This window comes from Gastrolobium bilobum, unplaced genomic scaffold, assembly GCF_033153095.1.
Source record: "Gastrolobium bilobum isolate Gb01-03AN ecotype WA unplaced genomic scaffold, APGP_CSIRO_Gbil_v1 utg11508, whole genome shotgun sequence".
In the NCBI taxonomy this organism is placed as follows: Eukaryota; Viridiplantae; Streptophyta; class Magnoliopsida; order Fabales; family Fabaceae; genus Gastrolobium; species Gastrolobium bilobum.
The window spans coordinates 260,409-285,497 of record NW_026898005.1 but is presented as its reverse complement, the minus strand read 5'-3'; the positions used below and the strand labels follow the sequence as shown (position 1 = coordinate 285,497).

At 34.8% G+C, this 25,089-nt stretch overlaps 1 protein-coding gene and 1 long non-coding RNA gene across 3 annotated transcripts; one reads left to right on the top strand and one right to left on the bottom strand.

The window, feature by feature from the left end:
• The first annotated feature begins 9,324 nt into the window (after positions 1-9,324).
• Positions 9,325-9,836, top strand: LOC133312136 (uncharacterized). Its single transcript, XR_009751639.1, has 3 exons — positions 9,325-9,415; positions 9,508-9,621; positions 9,814-9,836. It is a non-coding gene; the product is annotated as an uncharacterized LOC133312136 (long non-coding RNA).
• A 5,532-nt stretch (positions 9,837-15,368) lies between these two features.
• LOC133312127 (pentatricopeptide repeat-containing protein At5g65560-like) lies at positions 15,369-23,357 on the bottom strand. Of its 2 annotated transcripts, XM_061513281.1 has the most exons (4): positions 22,724-22,841; positions 20,174-22,418; positions 19,061-19,141; positions 15,369-15,807 (listed from the first exon to the last, which is right to left on the bottom strand). In XM_061513281.1, exon 2 carries the CDS (start codon positions 22,366-22,368, stop codon positions 20,425-20,427), a length of 1,944 nt encoding a protein of 647 aa, XP_061369265.1. In that variant the 5' UTR covers positions 22,369-22,418; positions 22,724-22,841; the 3' UTR covers positions 15,369-15,807; positions 19,061-19,141; positions 20,174-20,424. The 2 variants fall into 2 exon arrangements, with proteins under 2 accessions (XP_061369265.1, XP_061369264.1); XM_061513280.1 differs by having other exon boundaries at positions 20,174-23,357.
• Positions 23,358-25,089: the final 1,732 nt, after the last annotated feature.

Sequence of the window (25,089 nt, the reverse complement as noted above, 5' to 3'; positions counted from 1 at the left end):
CGTACTCTTTTGCCTTATGCAAGTCTTCTTCTACACAGGGTCTGCAAGTCTTTTGAGCGCTACTCTTCTGCAAGTCTGCAAGGCGTTTTCTTTTCTCCTATGCAAGTCTGCAAGGCGTTTTCTTTTCTCCTCTGCTTCGTGTTTCCTTTTGTTTTTTAAATGGGATTTTGAATCCCTGATTTTTCTGAAGCAACCTTTCATATACATGCCGTTCCAAGCGACTGTTGAGGCGACTGTTGAGTGTTTTTTTTTAAATTTTTTTTATATTCTGAATCGCAAAAAAAATTCGATTCACGATTCGGTTGCGAATCGTTCGATTCTACGATTCCAAATCACGATTCATGCCAAAAATGATTTGCTATTGCGATCCGTATCGATTTGACATTGTATCGTATCGTATCGCACGATACGTATCGCGTATCGTGCGATACTAACAACCATGGATTCCACCTCCTTGAGAGAACACTTGGTGAAACAGCTTCTTTGGTTAGAGAAAAGAGAGAATGTGACAAAGAACTGTATCTGGTAAAGTGCTAATCGTATCAACCATTATTTGAAGCTTTATAGTAGAAAGAAAGTGAATATTACAAATGCTTCTGAACTGGTAAAATAGTTCTCTTTCTCATGAAATACTGCATCTCGTCTTCTCATTATCTTCTTGTTGATTGGATCCCAAAGTCGAAACCCGAACTCACATTTCGACGTACCGACGTAGATGCATTCTTTAGTCTTTGCATCAAGCTTCACCCTTTCGTCTTTAGGGATATGCATGAAAGCTCGGCATCCAAATACTTTTAACTGATCATAGGCCGCTTTCTGACCTGTCTAGATTTTTTCTGAAATTTCTGCTTCAAGTGGTCGTGATTGTGAGAGGTTGATCAAGTCAACAGTTGTTCTAATGGCTTCTCCCCAGAATGATTTAGGCAATATGGCATTAGATAGCATACTTCGGACATTCTCTTAATAGTCTGGTTCATCCTTTCAGCAAGTCCATCCAGCTAAGGTGTCTTGGGGATTCTTCTTAAGTCGAATCCCGACCGCTTTGCAATATACATCAAAAGGGTCGCAATACTCACCACCATTATCCGATCGAACCACCTTCAATTTCTTGCCAGTCTCCCTTTCAACCATTGCATGGAATTCTTTAAAGGCTTGAAGTACTTGGTTTTTTAGTTTTCAACAAATATACCCACACTTTGCAGGAAAGATCATCAATGAATGAAACAAAATACTGAGCTCCTCTAAGGGATCTCTCCGACATGGAGCAGACATCAGTATAGATAAGGTCTAGAATATACCTGCGTCATTTGGGGTGATCCGGTTTCTCGAAATAAATCCGATGCTGCTTTCCAGCTAGGCAGTACGTGCAGATCTCCAACGCTTGGCCTTTCAACCCCGTCAATAATCCTTTCTTGTTCAGGATTTGGAGCTCTTTCTTGCTGATGTTGCTGAGGCGTTTGTGTCACAGCTCCAGTCTAGGTCTATCTCGGACTAAGTTGGCTTCTCCGCTATTAATCTTTTTTTGCATCACATACAATGAGCCTTCCTTCTTACCTCGGGCAACAACCAAGTTCCCCTTGACCAGCTTCCATCTACCACTACCCAAGTAGTTCACTAACCCGGCATCCTCAAGCTTGCCTACCGAGATGAGGTTCAGCCGTATGTGAGGAACATGCCTTACATCTTGCTAGTCATGGTCACATCACCGGCACCAACAATCTTGTTGGTCACATGATTTCTCATCTTCACAACTCCAAAATCACCACCTCTGTATGAGGAGAAAAAAACTTTGTGTGGAGTAACATGAAAAATGCACCAGAGTCAATAATCCAGGTGCAGTAATCATACGCAACATTCAAATATTTGTCTTCACCAAGGAGGAATATCTCGGCATCCGAGTTAGCAACCAGCACAGTGGTGCTCTTGTCTTCTATCTTCTTTGGAATAATCTGATCCTCCTCCACAGTGTCGTTCTTCTCATCTTTTTGCAGAGTCCTGCAATCCGGCTTCTTGTGACTGGGCTTCCCACAATAGAAGCACTTTAACTCATATTTTGGCCTAGACCAACCTCTGGACTTGTCACGACCTTGGTTTTTCTTACGACCCAAGCGTCAGACCTTCCTCTATTCTCGGTCACCTTTGCCTTAGATGTGTTGGTTACACTTCATTCTCTTCTTCTAGGTTCCTGATTCAAGAGGTTACCTATTATGACATCCATATTTAATTGTCCATCAGGGATTGAGTTGCTTAATGTTACTACCAAAGTATCCCAGCTTTCTGGCAGCGAACTCAACAGGAGCAAAACCTACATCTTGTCATTAATTTTCATCTCGGCTTTAGACAACTGATTCACAATACCTTTGTAGTTGTTGAGGTGTTCAATAATGCTCATGTCGTCCTTGTATTCAAGCTTCATAAGTCAGTGAACCAGGTGTGCTTTGTTCCTGGGAGTCTTCTTCTGAATCATGGACTCCAACTTCGTCTATAACTCGTACACATTCGTGAACTCATACATGTGCTCAAAGAGATTTTTGTTAATATATTTCCTAATCGTGGCTATTGCCTTCTGACTCAAGATCTCCCACTCTTTATCAGTTCTGCCTTCAGGATTCTTTTTAAGGATGATGTGCTCATATAGATTTTTGCAGTTAAGATAGTCTTCAATCATCGGTCTCCAGTAGGTGAATTTGTTCGTGGTTAGCTTGAACATATCTTCATCATGTTAGATTCCATTGGTCTCCATCCCGTCTCCCTCAGAACCCGTCGAACTCGGGATCTGATACCACTGTTGGGAACTCGGTTCCCTCATTCTTGGCTAAGAAGCCTTTGCGAAAGTCAAATGTCGAGCTAGGAGCTCGGCTCTTCAATCAGAGGTCGGCCTGTATCAACAGGCCAGCCAGCGCAGCGAAAAAATTAATAACATAAAGAGGGAGGGGGGAGAGAGAGAAAAGAACACAACAGATTTTAACGTGGGAAAACTTTCTCCAATGAGAAGAAGTAAAAAAATCCACGGGACACTAGTCCAGAATCAAACTTCCACTATGAAAATAATGGGTTATAAAAGATCAAGCATCACCAACAATGGTGATATACTCAAACCTTACCTTCAATGGTGGTTTTCTCTCAAATTTTCCTAAGGAGGTATAACACTCAAGCTTCTCCCTAGAGGTACTCTCAAAATAACGCTTTGAGCTTTTCACTCAAAACCCTCAAATCTCAGAAGTCAACCTTTTTCTTTTCTTTCTCTAACATACCTCCACCCCATGACTAATGTATTTATAGAGAAGGAATAAGTTTAGGGTTTTAGGGTTTCTTAGACCCTCATGGATTTTGGGCTTAGCATTAAGGAGGAAGTCCAACAAAATGATAAAATTTATCATATTGATATTTATTTATTAGAGCCCGAATCAGTTTGAATGAAGCTTTCAAAAAATGTTAGCATGAGATATTTTAGTGAAGAGGAAATGGGAATGTGAAAGATTTGTATGAGGGAAATTATTTGCAAAATCATTGCTTTGATGTTCATTGTGTAAAGTTTTGGTCAACACCATTTAAGTGAAACAGCTACCTCTTGCAAAGTGTTATAAACCTATTGTATTTATAATTTGATTAAATCTTCTCTACTTTTAGAATAAATCTAACCTTGTAGGTTGCACTTTTTGGTCCTAAGATGTAAAGAAAACATTATAAAGATCATATAAAACAAAGGAGTGAAATTATTTCAATGCCAACCTAAGTTCGAACGATTATTTTTAAAGTCTCTAATATGCCTAAATATGAATCCAAATCAATATATGGACTGATATGTGAAGATTAGCATTTTTCCAAACTATACTTTAAAGGAAAAAAAAATGCAAAAGTCCTTTCGCCATCATTGGCCTCACTTTGCTTCATGATCCTTTATTCCCCGAAGCCCAACTATTTTCATACATGAATTTGGTGGTGATAAACTGCAGCAGCAGTTGCCTAGTTTTGGCATGTTAGTATCATAATCAGTTCTGTTTAGGAACCCATGAATTGGATACTTTAAAGATCATTTCACATCAATTTTCAAATGGAATAAAATATATAATCTTGATGTATGGCTTGCTGTTGCCTTGCTAACAGTTATGCCAGTATGCGTGCAAGTATACGCGACAACAACTAATATAGGGCTTGTTTGAGTCCCAGTTATCGTTCTCACAAGGATCTTTTGACGAAAATTTCAAAAACACAAAGTGCAAGTGCTTAAACTGAATTTCTGAAAAAGAAACATAAAAGCAAAACTAATCTAAAATAACACTGACCACGTTACTCTATTTTTTAGAATTTTTTGAATTAATTTCTTGAGCTAAAGGATGAAAAATAGTAGGAAAGCAATTTAAGTATCTGATGTAAAAAGATTTTTATATAAGAAAAAAAATGTAAAACAGAATGATGATTAAAATTTAAAATCAGAGGAGAAGAAAACTGAGTTGGTGAAAATGTTTAGAAAAAAAGGTCGGGCTTTGGTTTACCTTTCCCACAACATTGGATTGACTGCTAATTACAGATTGCTTAAATTTAATCCTCAGTTAAAGGATCACTCTTGTTGATTTTAATCTCTTAAAATCATTTTATCCCAAACCTTCATCTACACATCTCTATGTTAAATGAAGTAAGGACTCATGCATTTCAAGTCCAAAGTTACATGGTGGTTGTCCTCATCTCTAAGTGACAGCCCTTGAATAATCTCTCATTCAAGTCCATGTGCTTAATGCATTTCCAGAATTAGTCACCTCTCGATGACTTCTTCCTAACATAACATCTACCATCAGGCCTCAATGACAGAATGTTTAAATACAAAGCATAGCATTAAACAACTGAGAATTAAAAATTAACAATCAACCATCACTCAGGTTCGGGTAACCTAGACCCAACCTTCAAAGGTTTAGCTCATACCCATAAGGGTTGAGCTACAAAAACAAAAAATGAAATGAAAATTACAAACAAAATAAAGTGCAGAAAGCTTAAAATACAACACGAGTTCTATCACAGGAATAGCCTCGGTACTGTACTGACATATTCTAATCCAAACAAAATAGGCTCCATTACAGTACCAGAAAACACAAAAGTAAACTAAATAAAAAATGGAGAAGAAGAATACAGAAGACCAAGAGAGCCTCACATCAACTATTCATCCTTTATAGCTCCCTTCCCTCGCATGCATGGGCTTTGGGCCTCTCACCAACAACAATCATCCACGTGCTTCTTCCAATCGTGCGATTCCTTTGCAAAGGCAGTAACCGCACTTCAAAAATTGCTTCAGCCAACACTCCTAACAAACTCAAGCTCGCCCAATCAGTTATGGGTAGTGTTTGGCATTTTCTATTTGAATCAAAATGGCTAGGGTCAGTGTTTTGGTTGAACGTTCACTTAAGGGACCCTGGGTGAGGGGCTAAGGCTCGATGGTTAAACCGAAATCAAAGACTGGTGTGGTTTGGTGGTTTATTTTGTAAAGAAGAATCAGGATGGAAGGTTTGGGATTGTGGTTGGATGAAAGTGGGTTGGTTCACACGGTGAGGGTTAGGGTTCGATGGTATCAAAATGCTTTTTTTTTTCAATTGTATCTCACGCTGCCTTGTCTTTCTTTCTTTCTTCTTTCTTTTCTTCTCTTTCTTCAACTGGGCTCTTTTGCCTTGCCTTACAAAATCCAGCCCACTTCTTTATTCTTTCTATTCTTTTCTTTGGAAAGTATTAATATGTGGGCCTGAAAAATAAAATTGAAGTCCATTAGCACTTAAATCAATAACATTTCATCTCAATGTAATTGGGGTATCTATTAACACAAAGAGTATTCTTTTTTTACATTTTCATATTAAAAGCCATATGTTTTAAGTCACATTTCATGGACTTATCACTTGCCTAAGACCATTAGGTTGATGACTACTAAGTTTCATGCGTAGTTGATTACTACTAAGTGTGGATATTATGCAAGTTCATTTTTTTATTCTACCTTGCGTTGATTTAACTTTACTTGAAAGTAAGGGATAAGATTTAACTCGCGTCCCCACAATTACAGAAATTCTATATAATGTAAAAAAATCATTTCACCTAAAAATTTAAGGTTGTTTAAGTTAAAACCCATTAATGGAATTATATTTCTCTAACATTAATATCTTTGATTAGAACAAATGTAAGGTGTGGAATAAATGTGGCTAATAGGAATATATCATAATTTAAGAAACAATTACTGGCATGCCATTGCTCAGTTTTCTTCTGAAGAGCATCTTGCTATCCTACATTCCTACTTACCTTAACAGTAACTAAATAGCACTACATTTGGCATTTGGTCAAGAGAAGTTTATCCGCATCTCAACTATTAATAAATTAAATAATGATCGCAATTAATGTTCATATTTTGGGCATGGAACATAGGTTTGAAAACAAACTTGGAACTTATTATAATTATTATTTTTTGTGTCTATGGCATGGCACATAAATATGTAATGTAAGATGACACTCACATTTTTCTATAATTTTATAGGGGTTACATTTACTTATGCAACATAAGAGGAGCTTTTTTCCTACATATATAACTAAGTGGGCCCATTAGTTTTAAAAAAAATATTATTAACACTGTTATGGACTGGATCCATATCCTAACAACCTTATTACTATCAAGATTGGATAAGTATATCGCAACTATATAATCTAGAAAGGATCAAGGGATAAGATCTCTATCCCCATCAATCAAGTTGGATTTCATATCAACTGGGATATCTCAAAGGCCCATGACTATGAAGGTAATCCTTATAAATAAGAGGCTAAAGACCTTAGTTACACAATTTTGACCTATTTACTATTACTGCCAATACTCTGCACACACCTACGTCTTGGCTATACGCAGTGGCGGACCCAGATAAAATAATTCATGTCCGTATATTTAATGGTGGGGGTTCGAGGGCAGCCCCCGAAATTTATTTTGATATAACTTTCACATTGAGGAGTTGACTTATCAATGCTCCTGCATTGATAAGAATGATATAACCTTTCCCACCAAAACCAGCCTACCCTGATTTGTCATAAGCAGCCCAATGATTTTACAGACAAATACTTAGCAACCCCGGATTAAGAATGTCAAGAAAGAAGGAAAAACTTATAGGGTGAATAGCAACTCTAGGCAGATAGAAACATAAACTAGTGAAAATGATGCATAAATTAAATGTTGGTTAACAAGTCATCGTATTAAGCCACGCTTAATTAAATATGCGGAATATCTTTTTCTTTTCAATTATGACGCCATTAAACTTAGCCAAGTTGATTACTTAATCAAGTTCTTAAAAACATTTCCTGTATGTAAACTGCAAAGGACAGCTAACTGAAATACCTCAATATATAAATAATTGTGAGTATCTAAAATCACGGCTGTACAACACTTAGTCCGGACATAATCCTGATACATTATTACAACTCGAAGCTAAAGTAAGACATAGTCAATCAGTGTGGCATGGACAATCCCCATGCTCACCAAAGAAGGCAACATAGCCAAACAAGGTCTCAACAACAGCAGCAACAAAATCATAAAGCTAACAGCAAATAGCAACAGGCATAATCTAGCGCAGGAGAACGTAAATCGTAAAAGGAGAACGTAATCTTTATGTTAATGCTTTTGAGCTATGTATGTTGACATACTTGCTGGTCCTAAATCAGATTGTGATCTACTGTGTGTTGGACTTGAGCTGAGAGGACTCTTGGCATTGGATAGTGAGCTTGCAAGGTAAGCTTTCGTGTCCTCGGTTTAGCCATGTTGTGGTTCCACCATGTCCCATGGGGGTATGGTTATATGCATGTTGTGTTACATGCTTTTGATGTTTTGAAAATGCTATTGAGCTGTTATATGCTAGTGTCTTTATGATATGCATGTTGTGTTACATATAATATGAGAAGCATTAACTCGTAGTCAACTAGAGTTGTGACCTAATAAATATGGCCCAATTGTTGAAAGAGACAATGATTTGAAATACAACAAATTACAATCGAATCCAAGTCTCAATAAAGCAGCAGATGTGATTGTGATTTGTTTGGAAAGAAAAGGAAAACAACATATTTGGAATGATTTGAGATTAAAGATTTGGGATGTATTTTGAATTATTTATTTGTAATTATTTATTTATTTTTAGATGTTAATTATTGTTATTTTATTTTAGGAAGTTTTATTATTTTTAGAATTTTAGATTTAGAATTTTGAATCAATTTGTAATTAGTCTATAAAAGGGTGCTTATGACCCTTATTCTAGGAGTTGAATATTATTATTTTGTTAATTGAAATTGAAAACCAGAGGGTTACTCTTTTGGGAAATCCTATCTTTCTATTTAGCCACTTTTCTATACGCTTTCGGCATCAGTTCTTCTTTTATTTAATTTCTAACATCTTATTCAATCCACCTAACGTGACTTCAAACCTTGTCAATGGCACTAAATAATGTCTCACACTATTATTTTACGGTACCAGGTATAATTTGGTTAATTATCATTTTACTCTAAAATTATCACTAATTGGACTTTTGTCTAAAAGTAACTTTAATTCATTTAATTAAGTCTTTTTGCTCACTTACATATGTCTTCCTACAAGGGCACAATGGTCAATCACTCAAATACATGTCGCTAATAGGAATATATGATAATTTAAGTAGGGCGTCCAAAATAATTGAATCGAAGCATTTTTTTTTTTTTGAATTGATTTTGAGAACCAAACTAATTTTATAAATTAGTTCAAAAATTAAATCGAATCAAAAGAATTGGTTGGCAACCAAATTGCATACCCAAATCAATTCTAAACTGAACCGGTTCGAAACCGTTCTAATACATAAACCAATTGGTTCTGAACTGATTAATAAAAAATATTTTGGAACCGATCACAAAAATAATAATAGAGTTTGATGTTTCTCATATTATATGTAATAATTTTATCTCCTTCACACATATAAAAGTTTGTGGGCCCAAATTTTTCTTTCTCTTTCTTCTTTTCACATGACCCCATACAGACCCCACATATTATTTTGTATATGTAAGAGATAAAATTATTTTATCTCTTACTACATAAAAAAACATCAAACTAGACATGGGTAGAGGCTATAAAATTTGGCAGCTATACAAAACAGATAAAAGGATGACATGTACTAAAATTTTTGGGGATGAGTTTTTGGCATGTACTAATTTTTATTTTTATTTTGACTCTGCCACTGCATCAAACCCATAATAATAATAATAATAATAATAATAATAATAATTTCGGTCGACCCATGCCTATCCTTAAATTTAAGAAACCATTATTATAGTCTTTTCCATCATTTACATTGTTATCCCTCGTCCGTTTACATTCCCTTTACTCTTTCCTTCCTAATTCACAGTCAAATGAATTCTCCACAACAATTCTCACTATTCTTAGTGCAAAGTAAACATATTGTAGTTTTGTTTTCAGTGCAGTTTGTTTAGATTCATCCACTTGAGATTTCAAATCTGTAAACAATTTGCATTCCATTTCAGGATATCGTGGTCCACTCACCAATCTAGATAGCTCAAGAGCAACAAAACAGTGATTTTTTTTTTTTTTTTGTCATAAAGCAGAGAAGCGAGAAAGGAAGATATTAAATCTTTCGGGTATATTTTTGGCTTCTCTACATATCACGTGCTTTTTCGGTTCTTCCCTTCATTTATGGCTCTGAATAGTGATCTTTTTTCATATTTTTATCCTTTGGTAATTAATTTAACCTTAACCATTATTTTCGAAAGGTTTCTAGTAAATGTCGTACCTTTGATGTTAATTGAACAATACTTGAATGTTGATGACAGCTAGAGACAAAACAGAAACGATGAAGAAGAGTTGTTCAGAGTCTTCAACCAAACCAAACACCAAAAACAATTCTCGATCCTCAGCGAAACCCAACAACAACAACAAACACAAGCCTCCTTTCATGCCAGCAAAGGATGACACCAAACCTGTGCTTCAAGACCCAGTACTCTCTCTCTCTCTCTCTCTCTTCAGTTATATGTTGCATTCCATAACTTGGATTGTTATAAGGTTATTTGTTATTTAGCTTTGTGATTCTTCTTCTTCTTCTTTTTCTGTGTGTCAGATACTGAGGTCTGACCCAATTGAGACAGAGGAAGCTGTGCTGCGATTACCTCCAATTTCAATTCCCAAATCAACTTCTCCACCTGAAATGGCGTAATTGTGTTTAATTTTTAAACTTTTAGTCACTGCTCATGTTGAATCTTCTTTTCTTCTTTCTGTTTTCAGCAATGGGTTTTGGTTTTTGAATGTTGTGGCTCATTACATGAGATTCCCTAATAATCCCAGTTCTTAAAGAGTTGTAATTTTTATTTTTATTTTTATTTTTTTGTGTGCTGTACTTACTGTCTTTTACTGAATGAAGTTTTTGTGATCATGGTTGGCCTTCAAAGGTTGTTTTCCAATTGGGATGCTTGGGTTGATTCTTGAAGAAATGGAGGGTTGAGTGTATGATTTGTTTGTTACTCAATATTGCAATAGGCAACGTTCATTATGATGGGTAGTTTTTAGCATTCTCTCTGTGGTAGAGGATTTCTGATAAGGCAGGAAATAATTGTATGATTTTTTTATTTTTTTGTTTTCCTGGTTGAATTGCTTTGGTAGTTGGTAGAGCATCTGACATGGAGTTTCCTGTTGTGAAGTTGAGGGTGGTCTCTCAAAAGACATGGTCAACTTTTTCACTTTGTTTAGTGTTGAGATATATAAAACCATTAATATAGCCTCAACTAACGGCTTAAGTTTTTTGTTGAATTGATTCTTTACATTATATCAGAGCCTCAGTGTACCGAGTTCGATCTTCACCGCCCTCCACTTTCTTTTTAGTAAAATTTCTTTCTTCGCACAGGTAGATGGGTCTGTGCATTATCCACCCTTCAAGCCCAGTAGACTCTCGTGTGAGAGAGCGTAAATAGCTTAAACTTTTGAGTTGAATTGATTCTTTACATTTAGTTAGTTGTGGAATGGTAGATTAGATCTTGCTGTTGTGCTTGCATCTTGAATATGTTACACAGAATAATACTCACACTCATCTTTGCTGGGGACAAGTTTAGTGTTGATTAGCACGGCGTAGAATATTTTGTTATCATATTCAATCCATCCATCCATCCTTCAAAGATTTTTTACTGTTCTTACAGATAGGCTTTAAATTTTCTTAATTTTACGTTTGACTTCTAAAGCAGAAAACATCCCTCCTTTTCATCTCAAAAATTATGTCTGGCTTGAAAGTTGAAAACTGTCAAACAGTAGTGGCGTAACAATAATGAATTAGGATTTATAGCCCTTTAGGCGCTTCTCTAGTTATGTCAGATTGAGAATTTAGAATGCATATTGACAGTCTACACAGTCATATGGTTTATTTACTACTACTTGAGTGGGATTGGATATTATAGCAATAAATATTAGTTCACATACAATTTTTAAAATTAAATTTCTTTTACAGCTTGAAGATGTTATCGTTCTATTGTTTTGCTTATCGTTTAGGTGTTTTGTGATTGAGGAAATTCTCCAATTGAGTTCATTGGATTGATAGTAATATCCTTTTCCATGTGGGATGGCTCTTTATATTTGGTAGTTCTTTCAGTGAGTGCCTTTGGTTTGCTATTTTAATTTTCTCTTCAACTGCCATCATGACATGATTTTATCAATACTTTGATGACTCTGGGAAGTTAGGTTACCTTTTTATATTTGGGCATAAACTATGAAAAATGTCACAAGCAGAGCTTCATAAATGGAATATGAACCTAAATAATTAGTCCATGTCTTTGTATGACTCCCACCTTGTGTGGAATTTGGCTTCTCCATTTTGCCCATTATGGCAATCACTTCAAGTCTAAGACCCTGCAGATTGCTAGCTTGCAAAATCTAATGATGCCAATAATCAATTTTTGTGGAAGTAGAGTAGGATTATATTGACGAACTTTTTTTTTACAAACTTATAAATTACATTATGTTTGACCGGTAATACTCTACCCAAGAGTGTATTACCGGTCAGACATAGTGTAATTTGTAAACAAAAAATTTGTAAATATAACATTTCCCGTGGAAGTATATTGAATGAATTGTGTTCATTCATCCCCTACCTCCTCTTTCCTTCTCTATTTCCTAAGATCTATTTGGACCCATCTGTGACTACTAGTCTTGTATTGGGGCCTTCGGTTCTTACAGCTGTGGACATGAAAACTTCATGTTTAAGAGGAAAAGGATAGGATTTCTCATATTGTTATTTAATTATTAGTGACAAAATCAGTGGGTGAAAGATTCCTAGGAGGAAAATTATTTGCAAAATCATTGCTTTGACAAATGTTTCTTGTGTCAAGTTTTGGTCAGCACCATTAAGTGAAACACCTACCTCTTGCAAAGCGTTATAAGCCTATTAAATTTATAATTTGATTAAATCTTCCCTGCTTTTTGAATTCATCTAACCTTTGAGGTTACACTTTTTGGTCATAAGATGTAAAGAAAACATTGAAAGATCATATAAAATTAAAAAGTTTAAATTGGTTTTGAATAAGTAGCTGTTTCTGGTAAATTAAAATAAGAAGCTATTTACAAGATTATAAGAGTTTCACGCAGAGGCAGACAGATAAATGTTCCAATTTTGGGTAGTTAAACATGGTATGACTATATTGGCATCTGAATCGACTTCTTTGTGTACTGATTGACAGAGTGGCTGCACGTTATGCTGCTTCTAATAGCTCACTCCAATGTTTTGAGTTCCTTTGTTTCAAAGGAATGAAAATTGTTCCAATGCCAACCAAAGTTCAAAGATTTCTTTTTAAACTCTCTAATATGCCTAATTATGAATCCAAATCAGTATTTGACCTAATTCACATTTGGTCAAAATATAGTTCAAAGCATTGTTGATAAAATCGGATCGATCCGACCGGGTTGACCCGGGATATTTAAGTATGTTTATAATTTTTTAATATAAATTATAAAATTGCATATAATTATCGGATCATGCAATTCAATCAATGATCCACTGATTGAACTAATGACCCGATGACTCAGTACCTCGATCAGGTTAATAACTGAGCTGGTTTTAATAACATTGATTCAAAAGGACAATATGGAAAAGTCATTTCTCCATTGGCCTCAGTTTGTTTCATGAGCCCTGGTTCCCCAAAGCCCAACTATGTTTAGACTAGATGAAAGTCAGTTGTTAAACACAAACTTTGTGACACAGATTTGGTGGTGATTAACTGCAGCAAAAGTGGCCTAGCTTTGGCATGTTAGTATCATAATCACTTCTGTTGTGGAATCCATGAACTGGATATCATAAAGATAATTTCACATCAATATTCGAATGGAATAAAATATATAATCTTGAGGTGGCTTAGCTAAGACCATTTGGTGGATGCTGATGTACCTCCATTTGTGTCATCTTTTTACAAAGAGAACCAATTGTTTAAGAGTAGTCCAAAAATTTCCATGAGGCAACAGATAAATACTTTTCATTGCATGACACCTTATATTGGAGTATAATGCCTTTTATTTTGTTTTTATCTGGGATAGGAGAAATTTGGAAGTTTTCGGTGCCATATTATATGCAGAACAAAGAGAGTAATCTCTGTAACCTGGGGCTCGTGGAATAGAAACTGTATGCAACAATTGAATATAAAGTTGATTGTGGTGTATCACCTAGTTTCATAGTTTTCCCAATGATCAGATGTCGTATATACTGTGTTGGACTAAATTGTTTGATAAAGGTGTGGGATTTGATAGTGTTCATATTGTAAAGCCAATGTATGACAAAGTGAATGGTCATATATGTGCTGCACATATAAGAGAAAATGTTGGCTGTTCATAATTAAAAAAAAGAATAAAATATTAAAGATAATTCAGAAATATTAGTATCATATCAATGTGGATACAATTATGGGTGTGAATATGACACGATTATATCAACACGAACACGATACGAATTTTTATTCATGTCAAAATCTTCAACACGAATACGATACAGATTTTTTGCGGGTTAACACGATACGACACGAAAAATATGCAAAATAGGGGTCAAAACAGTAATTGCCAAAAAAATTTACAAAAATGGGTCAAAATAAAAAATAAAAAATAAAAAAATATGGATCAACACAAATTTAACACATGACATGATACGAATTTTTTACGATTCAATTTTTTTAACATAAGCACAACACTAATTTTTTTGCGGATAGATTCGCGTATCATACTAGATACAAACTAGGGAGAGTTTGACTTTACTTGGTAATGATATGCTAGATTCGCGTATCATACTAGATACAAACTATGGAAAATTTGACTTTACTTGGTAATGATATGCTAATGCAAATCGCTTTTGTGCTATTCCAAAAAGGAGCATATTTTGTATACTCGGAGAGAATGTACTCTTTTAAATTTTATTAAAAGATTTAATACTCTTTTTGGTTCTCAGCAAATTTCACGATACTCACTTTAATTTTTAGCAAATAAAAAAGTCTATCGTGATCACTAAAAAATTCAAAATGAACTCATTTTAGTCCTTTTAGGGACTAATATGGGTCTTTTTGAATTTGTGAAGAACCATCAACTAAATGGATCCATTTTAAATTTTTTCGGGACCACAATGGGCCTTTTATTTGCTAGGGACTAAAATAGGCATCGTAAAATTTGCTAAGGATCAAAAAAAAAGTATTTACTCTTATTAAAAATAGAAAAATGAGACGTACGAGACAATAACCATAAAAGGGAGGATAAAATGGAAAAGTCAGTTATATTACTTTTTTTTCAAATTTGATAAAAGAATGCTGAAGATGTTTCTCGAAAAAGAAGAAAGAACAAAGTCAACAGCCTTTCATTCATTACATTTGTTTTGATCTGTATAGCTTCAATCGCTTTTATCCTTCTACAATATCTTAACATCTGTGATTAGAACAAATATAAGCAGTGGAATACAATATTCTTGTGGATAATAGAAGTATATAGTAATTGGGGTTTCCTTTCGTCATTTAACATGACCACAAAAAATTTCCTACACACACAACATTTTGTGGGACCCACATGTTTTGAAGAAAAAAAAAAAAAAACTACGGCACACAAAACGAATCTCTATAACATAACACAATCATTTTTCCTATAACATAACTCGTATAAAACCCATAGTAATTTAGAAACAATTATTGACATGCCTTTGCTCAGTTTTTTCTGAAGAGAACCTTGCTATCCTACTTGCCGTAACGGTAACTAAGCATACCATTTGGCATTTGGTCAAGAAATGTTTATTCGCATCTCAACTATTAATAAATTAAATAATGGTCCCACTTAATGTTCATATTTTAGGCATGGAACATAGGATTGAAAAACAAACTTGGAACTTATTATGATTATCACTTCTAAAATTAACAGATGAGATTTACAGAATCAATTTTATTACAGCTCCTGTACAGGACTTAAATGAGGAAATCTTTTGTTTTCCAAGATTCCCTTATTATAAGACATCCTAAAGAAACTACAAAACCTGTGACCGAATGGCATGCCTCTGGGTAGAATATGTAAATGTATTTGGCTCTCTTCTGGTAGTTGAGTGTCTATCACATAAACTACCTTAAAAAATTAAAGAATCCATGTGGAGGTTTTGGTATGTGTTTCACAAATGACTTCTTGACTTATTCTTCACCTTCTGTTCCAGCTTTGTGGTGTAACCATATTTTTTGTAGACATGTGCACAAGCTATACCAGCACTAGCCCAAAGCAATTTGTGCATCTCATTAGCATGGTACTAACCTTTTGCCAGAGCCCAGCAGATTCAGCTACTTATGCTGCACTCAAAATGTAATTGCTTAATATAACTCTGAAAGATGAGGAAAATAAAAACCAAATTGAATTTGAAACATAGAAAAGTAAATATTTCAGCTGAGAAAGATAACACTGATCACAACATTAGCAGTATTGCAGATTGTAAATTGCAACATTCCTTCGGACCAAATTCAATTCAGAAAGAGAACTAGAAACACAAGGTCAATAACTATGTAGACAGAGCTAAAAGCCGAAAATATAGAAAGCATCTGATCACAGTCAAGAAGAACTACAGGACAGGATGTTCCCATCAATACGTGGTATTATAAACTTCTAATTGCTATTTGGATCAATAGCAAATGAAATTTCATAGGTCTAAGTTATCATGTTCTCAATAACATTACAAAAAAATGCCAGGATTTATATCAAAGTTACTCTAGATCACAAGAACAAAGTGCAAATGCATTAAAAACATTAATTTATACAAATTCCTTAGCATGAGTTGTTATACTTATATACTATCAAAGGCTCTAGCTTATGATATTATTATTGCAAATGGTCAAACCATGCCCGCCCAAATCCATAAGCATGCAGTTTCGACCCAGGTTCCCTTTTCTCTCATCTGTCCCATGCATTCTCTTTTCAAAAACTGAAAATCCAAATCTTCCCTTCACCTCCTCTTTGGAAACCTATAGTTCCCCTATCCAACAAAAAGGGGTTCGAATCCCTCCTCGCCCACAACCGGCCAAAAGGGAAAGGACCCTTCCCTTTGGAGGTAGGAAAATCATGATCGGGCTAGCACAAAGCTAGGGAACTTGGGTGTAGGTATTTTGTCGAAATGGAATGGCCTTACTTTACTGTTTTCTTTTTTAAAAGAAAACGAAAACACAAAATTTTCATAAATGGTGGATATATTAAAATTAATACAGTATGCCCTACTCCTTGAATCCCCATATTTTTTGTTTTACGCCTCGTAATTCTTCCTCAGCCAGCTTGGGAAGAATAGCAGAGCAAGTAAAAATTTTGTAGCATAGCAAAAATGCATTCCTCATCATATTAATATGTTTGCTCGTGGTAATTGTGGCCTCTCAGGAGAATTTATGAGAGCATCAAAGATGCACTTGCTATTGCTAGTACTAGTACATATGAGAATTCTTAATGGGTTAGTTTAAATAGCCCCGAACTGCAGAACAAAGGAGTATCCCGAACCTACACCGAGGTATTGATGACGATTCTCAAATATCGTAGAACAACTGACATCTGCCACAAGGTAGACCGCCGACTAATTCTACCATAAAGACCGACGATAGACAACAACTCAAATCCCCCACGAACACAATTTGTAACCTTCATCGTATTGTGCTCTCCAAAGAGCAACTCTTCTCAAAATCTCAAAAGATGCTGAGTCGAAATCTCATTCTAACTCAGGATTCTTGTGGTTCCAAAGGATCCAGCTACACGAGAACCAGGTACAGGAAGCCCCCTCCCCCCTCCCCCTTCCTTTTCCGCCCGATTCTTTGTTCTTAAGAATGAGTGATTGCCCTTCTCCAACGCTTATTGTCCAATCTGAAAGCAGATAGCTGGTACATTCCACTTTTTGAACAAGGTTCTATGGTCGGTTTGCGACCCCAAGATGCCAAAGGCGTCCTTGGGGAGATCTCGGATTTCCTACAGGGTGGAGACGATAGGGTCGGTCCATGGATTTTTTTTCCTTTTGCTTTGTCGCATTTCGCTAAAAAGGTTGAAGAGAGATAGTGCATCAAGTTGTTCGCAAGGTTCAGCTTGATCCTCTTCCCTAGGATCCCAAATAAGGAAACCCTGGGAGAGCCACCGACTCCAACTACCGTCCATGTACAATCCATACTAGATCTGACCAACTATTCATCATACCTCCTTTACGTTTTTGAAAGCTCATCTCTATCTCAGTAGAGTCTTTCAGTGGCATGTGTCGGTCCTCTTTCCCATTACTTAGAAAAAGTGAGCCGGCAGTTCAGGTACAAGATACTACCATTACCGCGAAAGAAAATAAGAAAAAAAGGGTAACTGTAACATAGGGCTGGTTATATTTCCTACTTATTTAATCTTCCCAATCTTACTATCTTTTTATCAGTGTTAGATTGGATTATAATCAATTGTTCCAAATACAATAATTTCTTCTTCTTTTTAAAAAAAAGTTACACCACTCTACCTCATTATTTCTCTCCCTATATTTTGCTTCTCTCTCTTTTGTTCTCACTCTCCCTCGTTTTTTCAGCCAATTACGCCTATTGTTTCTCTCTCTATGTTATATTGATTTCTTCTCTCTCTCTCTCTCTCCCTTGCTTCCTTTCCTTGGGAAGTTTCTATATTTGTAAATAATCAATTCAATCCAAAAGCTTAAGGTGTTGGATGGGGCTACATTAATGATTTTTATATTTCTCTAACACGCCCCCTTACACGAGAGTCCATTGGGCTTGAAAAGTGGATGATACATCAGGCTCAGCCTACCTGTGCTAAGAAACTCCACATGACTTGATTAATTATTAATTAAATGGGAGGCGGTAAGGATCAAAGCCGTGACAAAGATGCTCTGATACCATGTAAAGAACCAATTCAACCCAAAAGCTTAAGTTGTTGGGTAAGGCTATATTGATGGTTTTTATATTTCTCTAACAATGTTACATTTTCGAAGGTCGTATTAAATCGACTTCAACACATTCTCAAAAAAAATTTGGTGCAGCTACTTCACTTCTCATTAAAATAGCTGAAAAATGCAAAAGCAAAGTAGAACAAACAATTTAAAATCGAAAAGGTTCACATCATGCATAGATATTAAGAAATTAAAAATTTAGAAATTAGTATACCTAAAACGATATGGACACAAGAAAAAATCTGTGTAGGACAAAGAGATAGAGAGATGGAGGTGTGGGACCAGTTAGTGTAACTGTTAATTTTAGTTTAATTTAAAAGTGTTTGGAACCGTTGATTTGAATCCAATCTAATGATAATAAAAAAAGTAGTAGGTTAGGAAGATCAAATAGGTATGCAATATAACAGCCCCCCCTATAACACACCCTTGCCAGATGAATTCCATCACTTAGCTCCCCGTTGCATCTTAGAAGATTCTAGCATAAAGTTTTGGAAATTACTTGCATAAAATTAGGCAGCAAAGTACGTTCCACGAGCTAATATACTTTTGAAATTAAATTCAAGTTCAAAAGCAAAATGGAAATGAAAATATTTAATATATACAAATATTCAACACGTCAAAAGTCTATTGAGACAGGATAGACTCACATCTACTCTAGCAGCTTGCACTTGAGAAATAAGCCCACATGCTCTGACTGAACCTTTACTCCACTTTACGCCTTGTTGCTCCTGAAATTACAGTGATAGGGATCAGCACAATAGTGGGCACAAGACTAAACTGTGATTGTTAAGCTGCAGTACAATTAGTCTTGTATTATATAATTAATGCTCAAATCAAATCGATGACAATAGTAATGTATTATTACAAGATTAAAAGAGGTAAACATACACAAGACAAATCAGAGAAAAAAGCAGACCTTGACCCTTATATTTGAGCAAGGAGTTTACAATAACATTCTCTTCTATATTTCGTTTCCATATTTTATTTATGGCTTAAATTGCATCATAATAATGTTAAGCTTTTAAAAATTTACAGATATAACATGCATGGTCCCAAAAACCTTCCAAGTTAAGGTGAGCCAGGACACAAAATATCAGTTCAGGGAAGAAGAATAAAATCAGTAATCATCATGTTTTGAGTATCACAATTAGCAGTCATGACAAACGATACTCTGCTTAAACTACATTGATTTCCTGTAGCCATTAGTCACATGCAAATCCTAGTCACATCAGATACATGACTGCCTGATTTTTGCAATTCATTTAGACATAAATATGCTCATGCAGATACACACTTATACTATTACTAATGCTTTGGTAAATATAAGCATTAAGTACAACACTTTCAGTAAAAGACCATCCAACACAAGCAAATATAGCAAATTGGTTTTCTCAAAAATGATAAACTTTTCAAAATTATTCTTTTGAAAAATAAGAATTTAGTCGAGTGTTTCTTTGCTTTTCCTGATATAATCAGCAATTGTAGTAACTAATTAGTCTTTCAGACAAAAGAACTAGTAAACAAATAAGAGACATAGAACAATGAACAATGTCCTATTGTCTAAAGATATTGAAGGTTGAAAAAAGACATAAGCTAGAAGTAGTTCGGCGACTAAAGACAAAAAAATAAAAAATAAAAAAGCAAAAACAAAAGGAGAAAAAAGAGCAATGCATATATTACTTTTTAGTGGATTTTAATGGAACGAATACTAAAATGATTACGGAAATGTGAAAAAAATTGAGAAAGTGAGCCTAACTCACATCCTGATCTTCAAAATGCTTTCCGACTCCGTAGCGCCACAGATACAAATAGCTGGCAAAATAACTAAATCTGCATTTCAAGAAATAGCTATTCCGTTCATGAATAACACGGGTTTTTAGTGTTGATCATATTCTCATTCTAAAAAGTAAGAAGAATTTGATATCCATTATGTACTTAGTTAGCTCATAAACAAAGAGTTTGGAAAATCTCTTCATCATGTGCGTGGAAAAGAATACCAACAACCATCATCTTATGTCACATCAAGTCCCTCGATCAACATTCCATATGTCTGAGGATGAAATTGACAACCCTTCTCCTCCATAAGGCTCAAAAACATTGAGCATTCATCATTGTAGCCACTCTTACGTAAGCCATCGATAAGAACTTTCCAAGCCACTTCATCATAATTATAATGACAACATAGCAAAGTACGAAATACTGATTCAGCCTTATCTTTTCTTCCTTCATCACATAACCCACAAATAAGCAGCTTATAGGATTCCAAATGTGCCAAATGGCCATTCTCAACCATGGCATCTAACAACCTCATTGCTTCTACATAAACTTTCAACTTGCAGCAACAACTAAGAAGTTCATTATAAATAGGCTCATTGGGAGACATTCCACCTTCTTGTAATTGACTCAACAACCTTAGTGCTACATATAAGCGATCCACCCTGCAAAGTCCGGTAATAAGCTTGCTGTAGGTATGAACATTAGGTTTGCAGCCTTGTTCAACCATCTTCTTAAACAGTAGAGATGTTACATCAAAATCAATAATCTTCCAGACATTAGCTAAATCGATTGGAATGAAACCTGGAGTAAACGAATCTTCAACAGAGCAGCCATCTTTTTTCAATTGCATTTCCTTCACCAAATGCTTAAACAGAAATGCATATGTATAATGAGAAGGTTCACAACCAGCATCAAACATTCGCTTCAGAACACTAAAGGAGCAATCAATCAATTGCATGCGCCCATATCCATCAATTAAAAATGTGTATGTCAATGCGTCAGGAAGGATTCCTTCTTCCTTCATCTTAACCATCACATTCTCTGCTTCTTCCAATCTTCCTTGACTGCAGTATGCATGCACAAATGTAGTATATGTAAATACATCAGGCTGACATCCTGAGGATTTCATTTGGTTAAGAGTCCTATCAGCACGATTAATGTCACCCTCTTTCAAGATTTCCACGATGAGATTTGTATATGTTTCAACTGTAGGCTTCAAACTCATCTTTATCATTTCATCCACAAGCAATAGAGCTTCTTGCACTTTTTTGTCTGAACACAAGTTGTCTATCAAGACATTGTAAGTTATTGCGTTTGGCAGACATTCCTCAGCAATCATTCTTTTGAACAAAGAATGGGCTTCATCAACCTTCCCAACTTTGCAATATCCATCAATTAAAGTAGTGTATATCACTTCATTTGCCTTAATATCTTTTTCCTTGAAGGACATGAAGAGTTCATAAGCTTCTTCCACTCTCCCTCTTTTGCATAGAGTGTCTATAAAAATACTGTAAGTCCACTGATCAGGAACAAGACCATTTTCCTTTATCAAATTAAGCAGTCTATAAGCACTATCCAAATGACCAGCTCTACACTGACCATGGATTAGCGAATTATAAGTAACAAGGGTTGGTGATAGGTTGTGCTCAAACATTTTATTAAGCAGTGACATTGCCCTGTGCACCTTTTTTTCTTTGCAAAATCCACTAATCAATTCATTGTATGTGCGAGCATTTGGACTACAATTATTTGATTCCATAAGACCCAAAATTTCAAATGCATCAGCTGTCCTTCCCACTTTACAGTATCCATCAATTAAGGCATTGTATGTCACGACACTGGGAACCAAACCTTTGTTCAGCATCTGATCTATTAATTTCCTGGCGTCCTCGAGATTACTTTCTTTACAGGAGCAATCAATTAACACAGTGTAAGTATGAGCATTAGGCTCACAACCCCTTCCACTCATTTCTCCAAAAAGTTTTAGGGCTTCCACTTTCCTTCCCAAGCCACACAAAGCACATATCAAAACCGTAAAAGTTTGAACGGTGGGAGAACAATTATCCTCTCCCATTTGTGAGAACAACTTCAGAGCCTCATCAATCCTCCCTGCTTCACAAAGCCCATGTATGAGATTGGTATAAGAAACCTCATTCCTTCGACAGCCGTCACGCGGCATAAGCTTAAACACATTGTAAGCACCATCTACATCTTTATTTCTACAATGACCTAAAATCAATGAAGTATAAGTGAATGTATCCGGAGAGAGGCCAGCCTGCGAAATCAATCTTACATACACAATTGCCTCAACCAAATTCCCTAACTTACAATAGCCATTTACCATTGTATTGAAAGTATATATATTTGGCAAAACCATATCATCTAACATCTCTAGGTACAAGTTCTTCATTTCATCAACCAATGTAAACCTTGCCAATGACATAAGAAGTAAATTATAACACTTAAGAGTGAGCTTAAATTTGAACTTTCCATCACCATATAAATTCATTCTCCTCAAGAAGTCCAGCACAAACCTCACATCTTCAACAGAGTCCGAAGATTTAACCATCGAAATTCGAACATTCTCCGCAACACGTAGCATGCTATTGCGCACTAAAATGTTGAGCAATGATGCATAGGAACAAGGGTTGTGCTTGTACCCAGGTTTCTTTGCAATCCAATTGAAGAAACCCAATGCAGCTTGTGGGGTGAGGTTGAGATTGAGAAGAGTTGAAACATGAAAAGGGGTTATAGAAGGGATCAACTTGTTGAGGGAAGGGTGGTTTTGCCAATTGGGGTGGGACAAGATTGTGAAGAGGTGAGAGGGGAGATCAGGTGGGTGAGGGTGCAGTGTAGGAGGGTGGGGAAGAGAAGCAACAGAGGAAAGGGACTTGGTGAGGTGAAAAAGCAAAAGGGTATTTCTGGGGATGATGATTGAAGTCAAAAATCTCATCTTGGGGCATGGGAAGGTGGTGGTGGTGGTGAGTGATCCATGCATGAAACCCAGCTAGGAGCTCCAATACATGGCGATGGCGATGGACAAAAAAATGGGGTTTTTATTCTTTTGTGAAAGAAGACGCTCAAGTTTTCAGCGCTTTGAGAATCAAATCTTCAGAGAAAGAGAAGTTCTAAGGAGAAGAAGAAACAAAGAAGGAGGCGGGTTGTGACTATGGTGAGTGATTTGGTGTGGTTTGTGATTTTGGGCCAAGGTCATGGTTTTTCAATTTCCCCATGTTTGCTTTGTTTTTGTTTGATCGAACCCCATTGGAAAAAAGGGCCCAAAACCAAACCAATTCATTCGACAAGAAACTTTGTGTTTTAAGGTTAATTTGTTGAGTCTTTAAAATAAGTTAGTTGAGTGCTATATGCCTATATCTATGTAATATATGATCCACTGTTATATGTTAGTTTTGAGTGCTATTTTATAGTTGTGACTTGGGCTCATTTGACAAAAAGCCACGATTAAGTATCTTGGCCGATGATTGACCTAAATGATTTTTTTTATGTTGCAGGAAAAAGCTATTTTATGTTGTAGAAATAAAAGTATAAGTGGGACTCACAGGTGAAGGAGAAAAAAAAAAGAGTGGTGAGACCCAACCCATTTTTATGTTTGTAGGAGAGTTGTTTATCTCATGTAAAATGAGATAAACATAACCTTTTTTATTTCATTTTTTATTTTTACTTAATTTACCCTATTTGAGAAGTTCCTTGCTTTGTATAATGAGCTTTTATTTTTCTAAAATTCATTGATTATTTGAGTTAATCTGATTTGAGCATGCCGTGACTCTTCCAAAATCATTGAGTGAATAATGATTATTTAATTTCTTTTTCTCCCACATACTAATCAATAAAATAATTTTTAGTCAATTATTTAATGCAATTTTTTAATAATTTCCTTTTGTATTTATATTATTATATTGCATTTAATTGTAATGTTAAATCTTGTACCATTAACTAAGTTGTGTTTCAATTAAAAGTATAAAGTACTTTTTATAGTTTTTTTTGTTTTAGACAACTTTATTTTCACCCACTGCGATTTTATGATTTATCACTTAATCCCTTATGGATATAAACTTGTCACTTGGACTTATTATGCATAAATAATTTATCATTTAACCTCATGTGTTTGAAATTTTCACTTACATTTATTGTGGTTACAAAAATATATCACTTAGACCTTAGTGGTCTTATGAATATAAAAATATTTACTTTTATTAAAATTTATTTTATATAATTATGATATTATCAAATAAAATTATAATTAAATTAATAATTAAATATTAAAATAAAAAATATTTCAAGTTATTTATTTTGAAATTAATTTATAAGTTATCTTATTTTTTTATTTTAGAAATATATTTAAAAATTAAAAAATATTATTTAAGATAAATTAAATATGTATTATCAAAATAAGATGTTTACTTTTTTTAGATAATTTTATAACGATATCGGGTAAAAAATAGATAAAATAAAATAATATTTGATTCGAATTTATTTTCATCATTAAATAAGTCAATTTTTTTAAAATTTATTTTATTTATTTTCCTTAAATGCATTAGATGACGATATAAAATAAAAAGGAGGGAAAATAAAAAGTTATATGTATAAAATTATAAGGATATAATTGATATTATTATTACTTAAAATTATTTTAAATTTAAATAAATAATTTATATTGTTGGGTATATAATTTTAATTTATAATATGATAATAATAAAAGATAAAAGTTGAGAAAAAAAAATATGTATATATAAGACCAAAAGGGGTCTAAGTTAGGGGTGTAAATGGATTGGATTAGGCTAGGTTTTACCTTAAATAAGCCAAATCTGTGTAAAATACTTTAAGCATGGTCTGGTCTGTTAGCTTAGTGTAAGCCCAAATTATAAGTCTGGTCTGATTT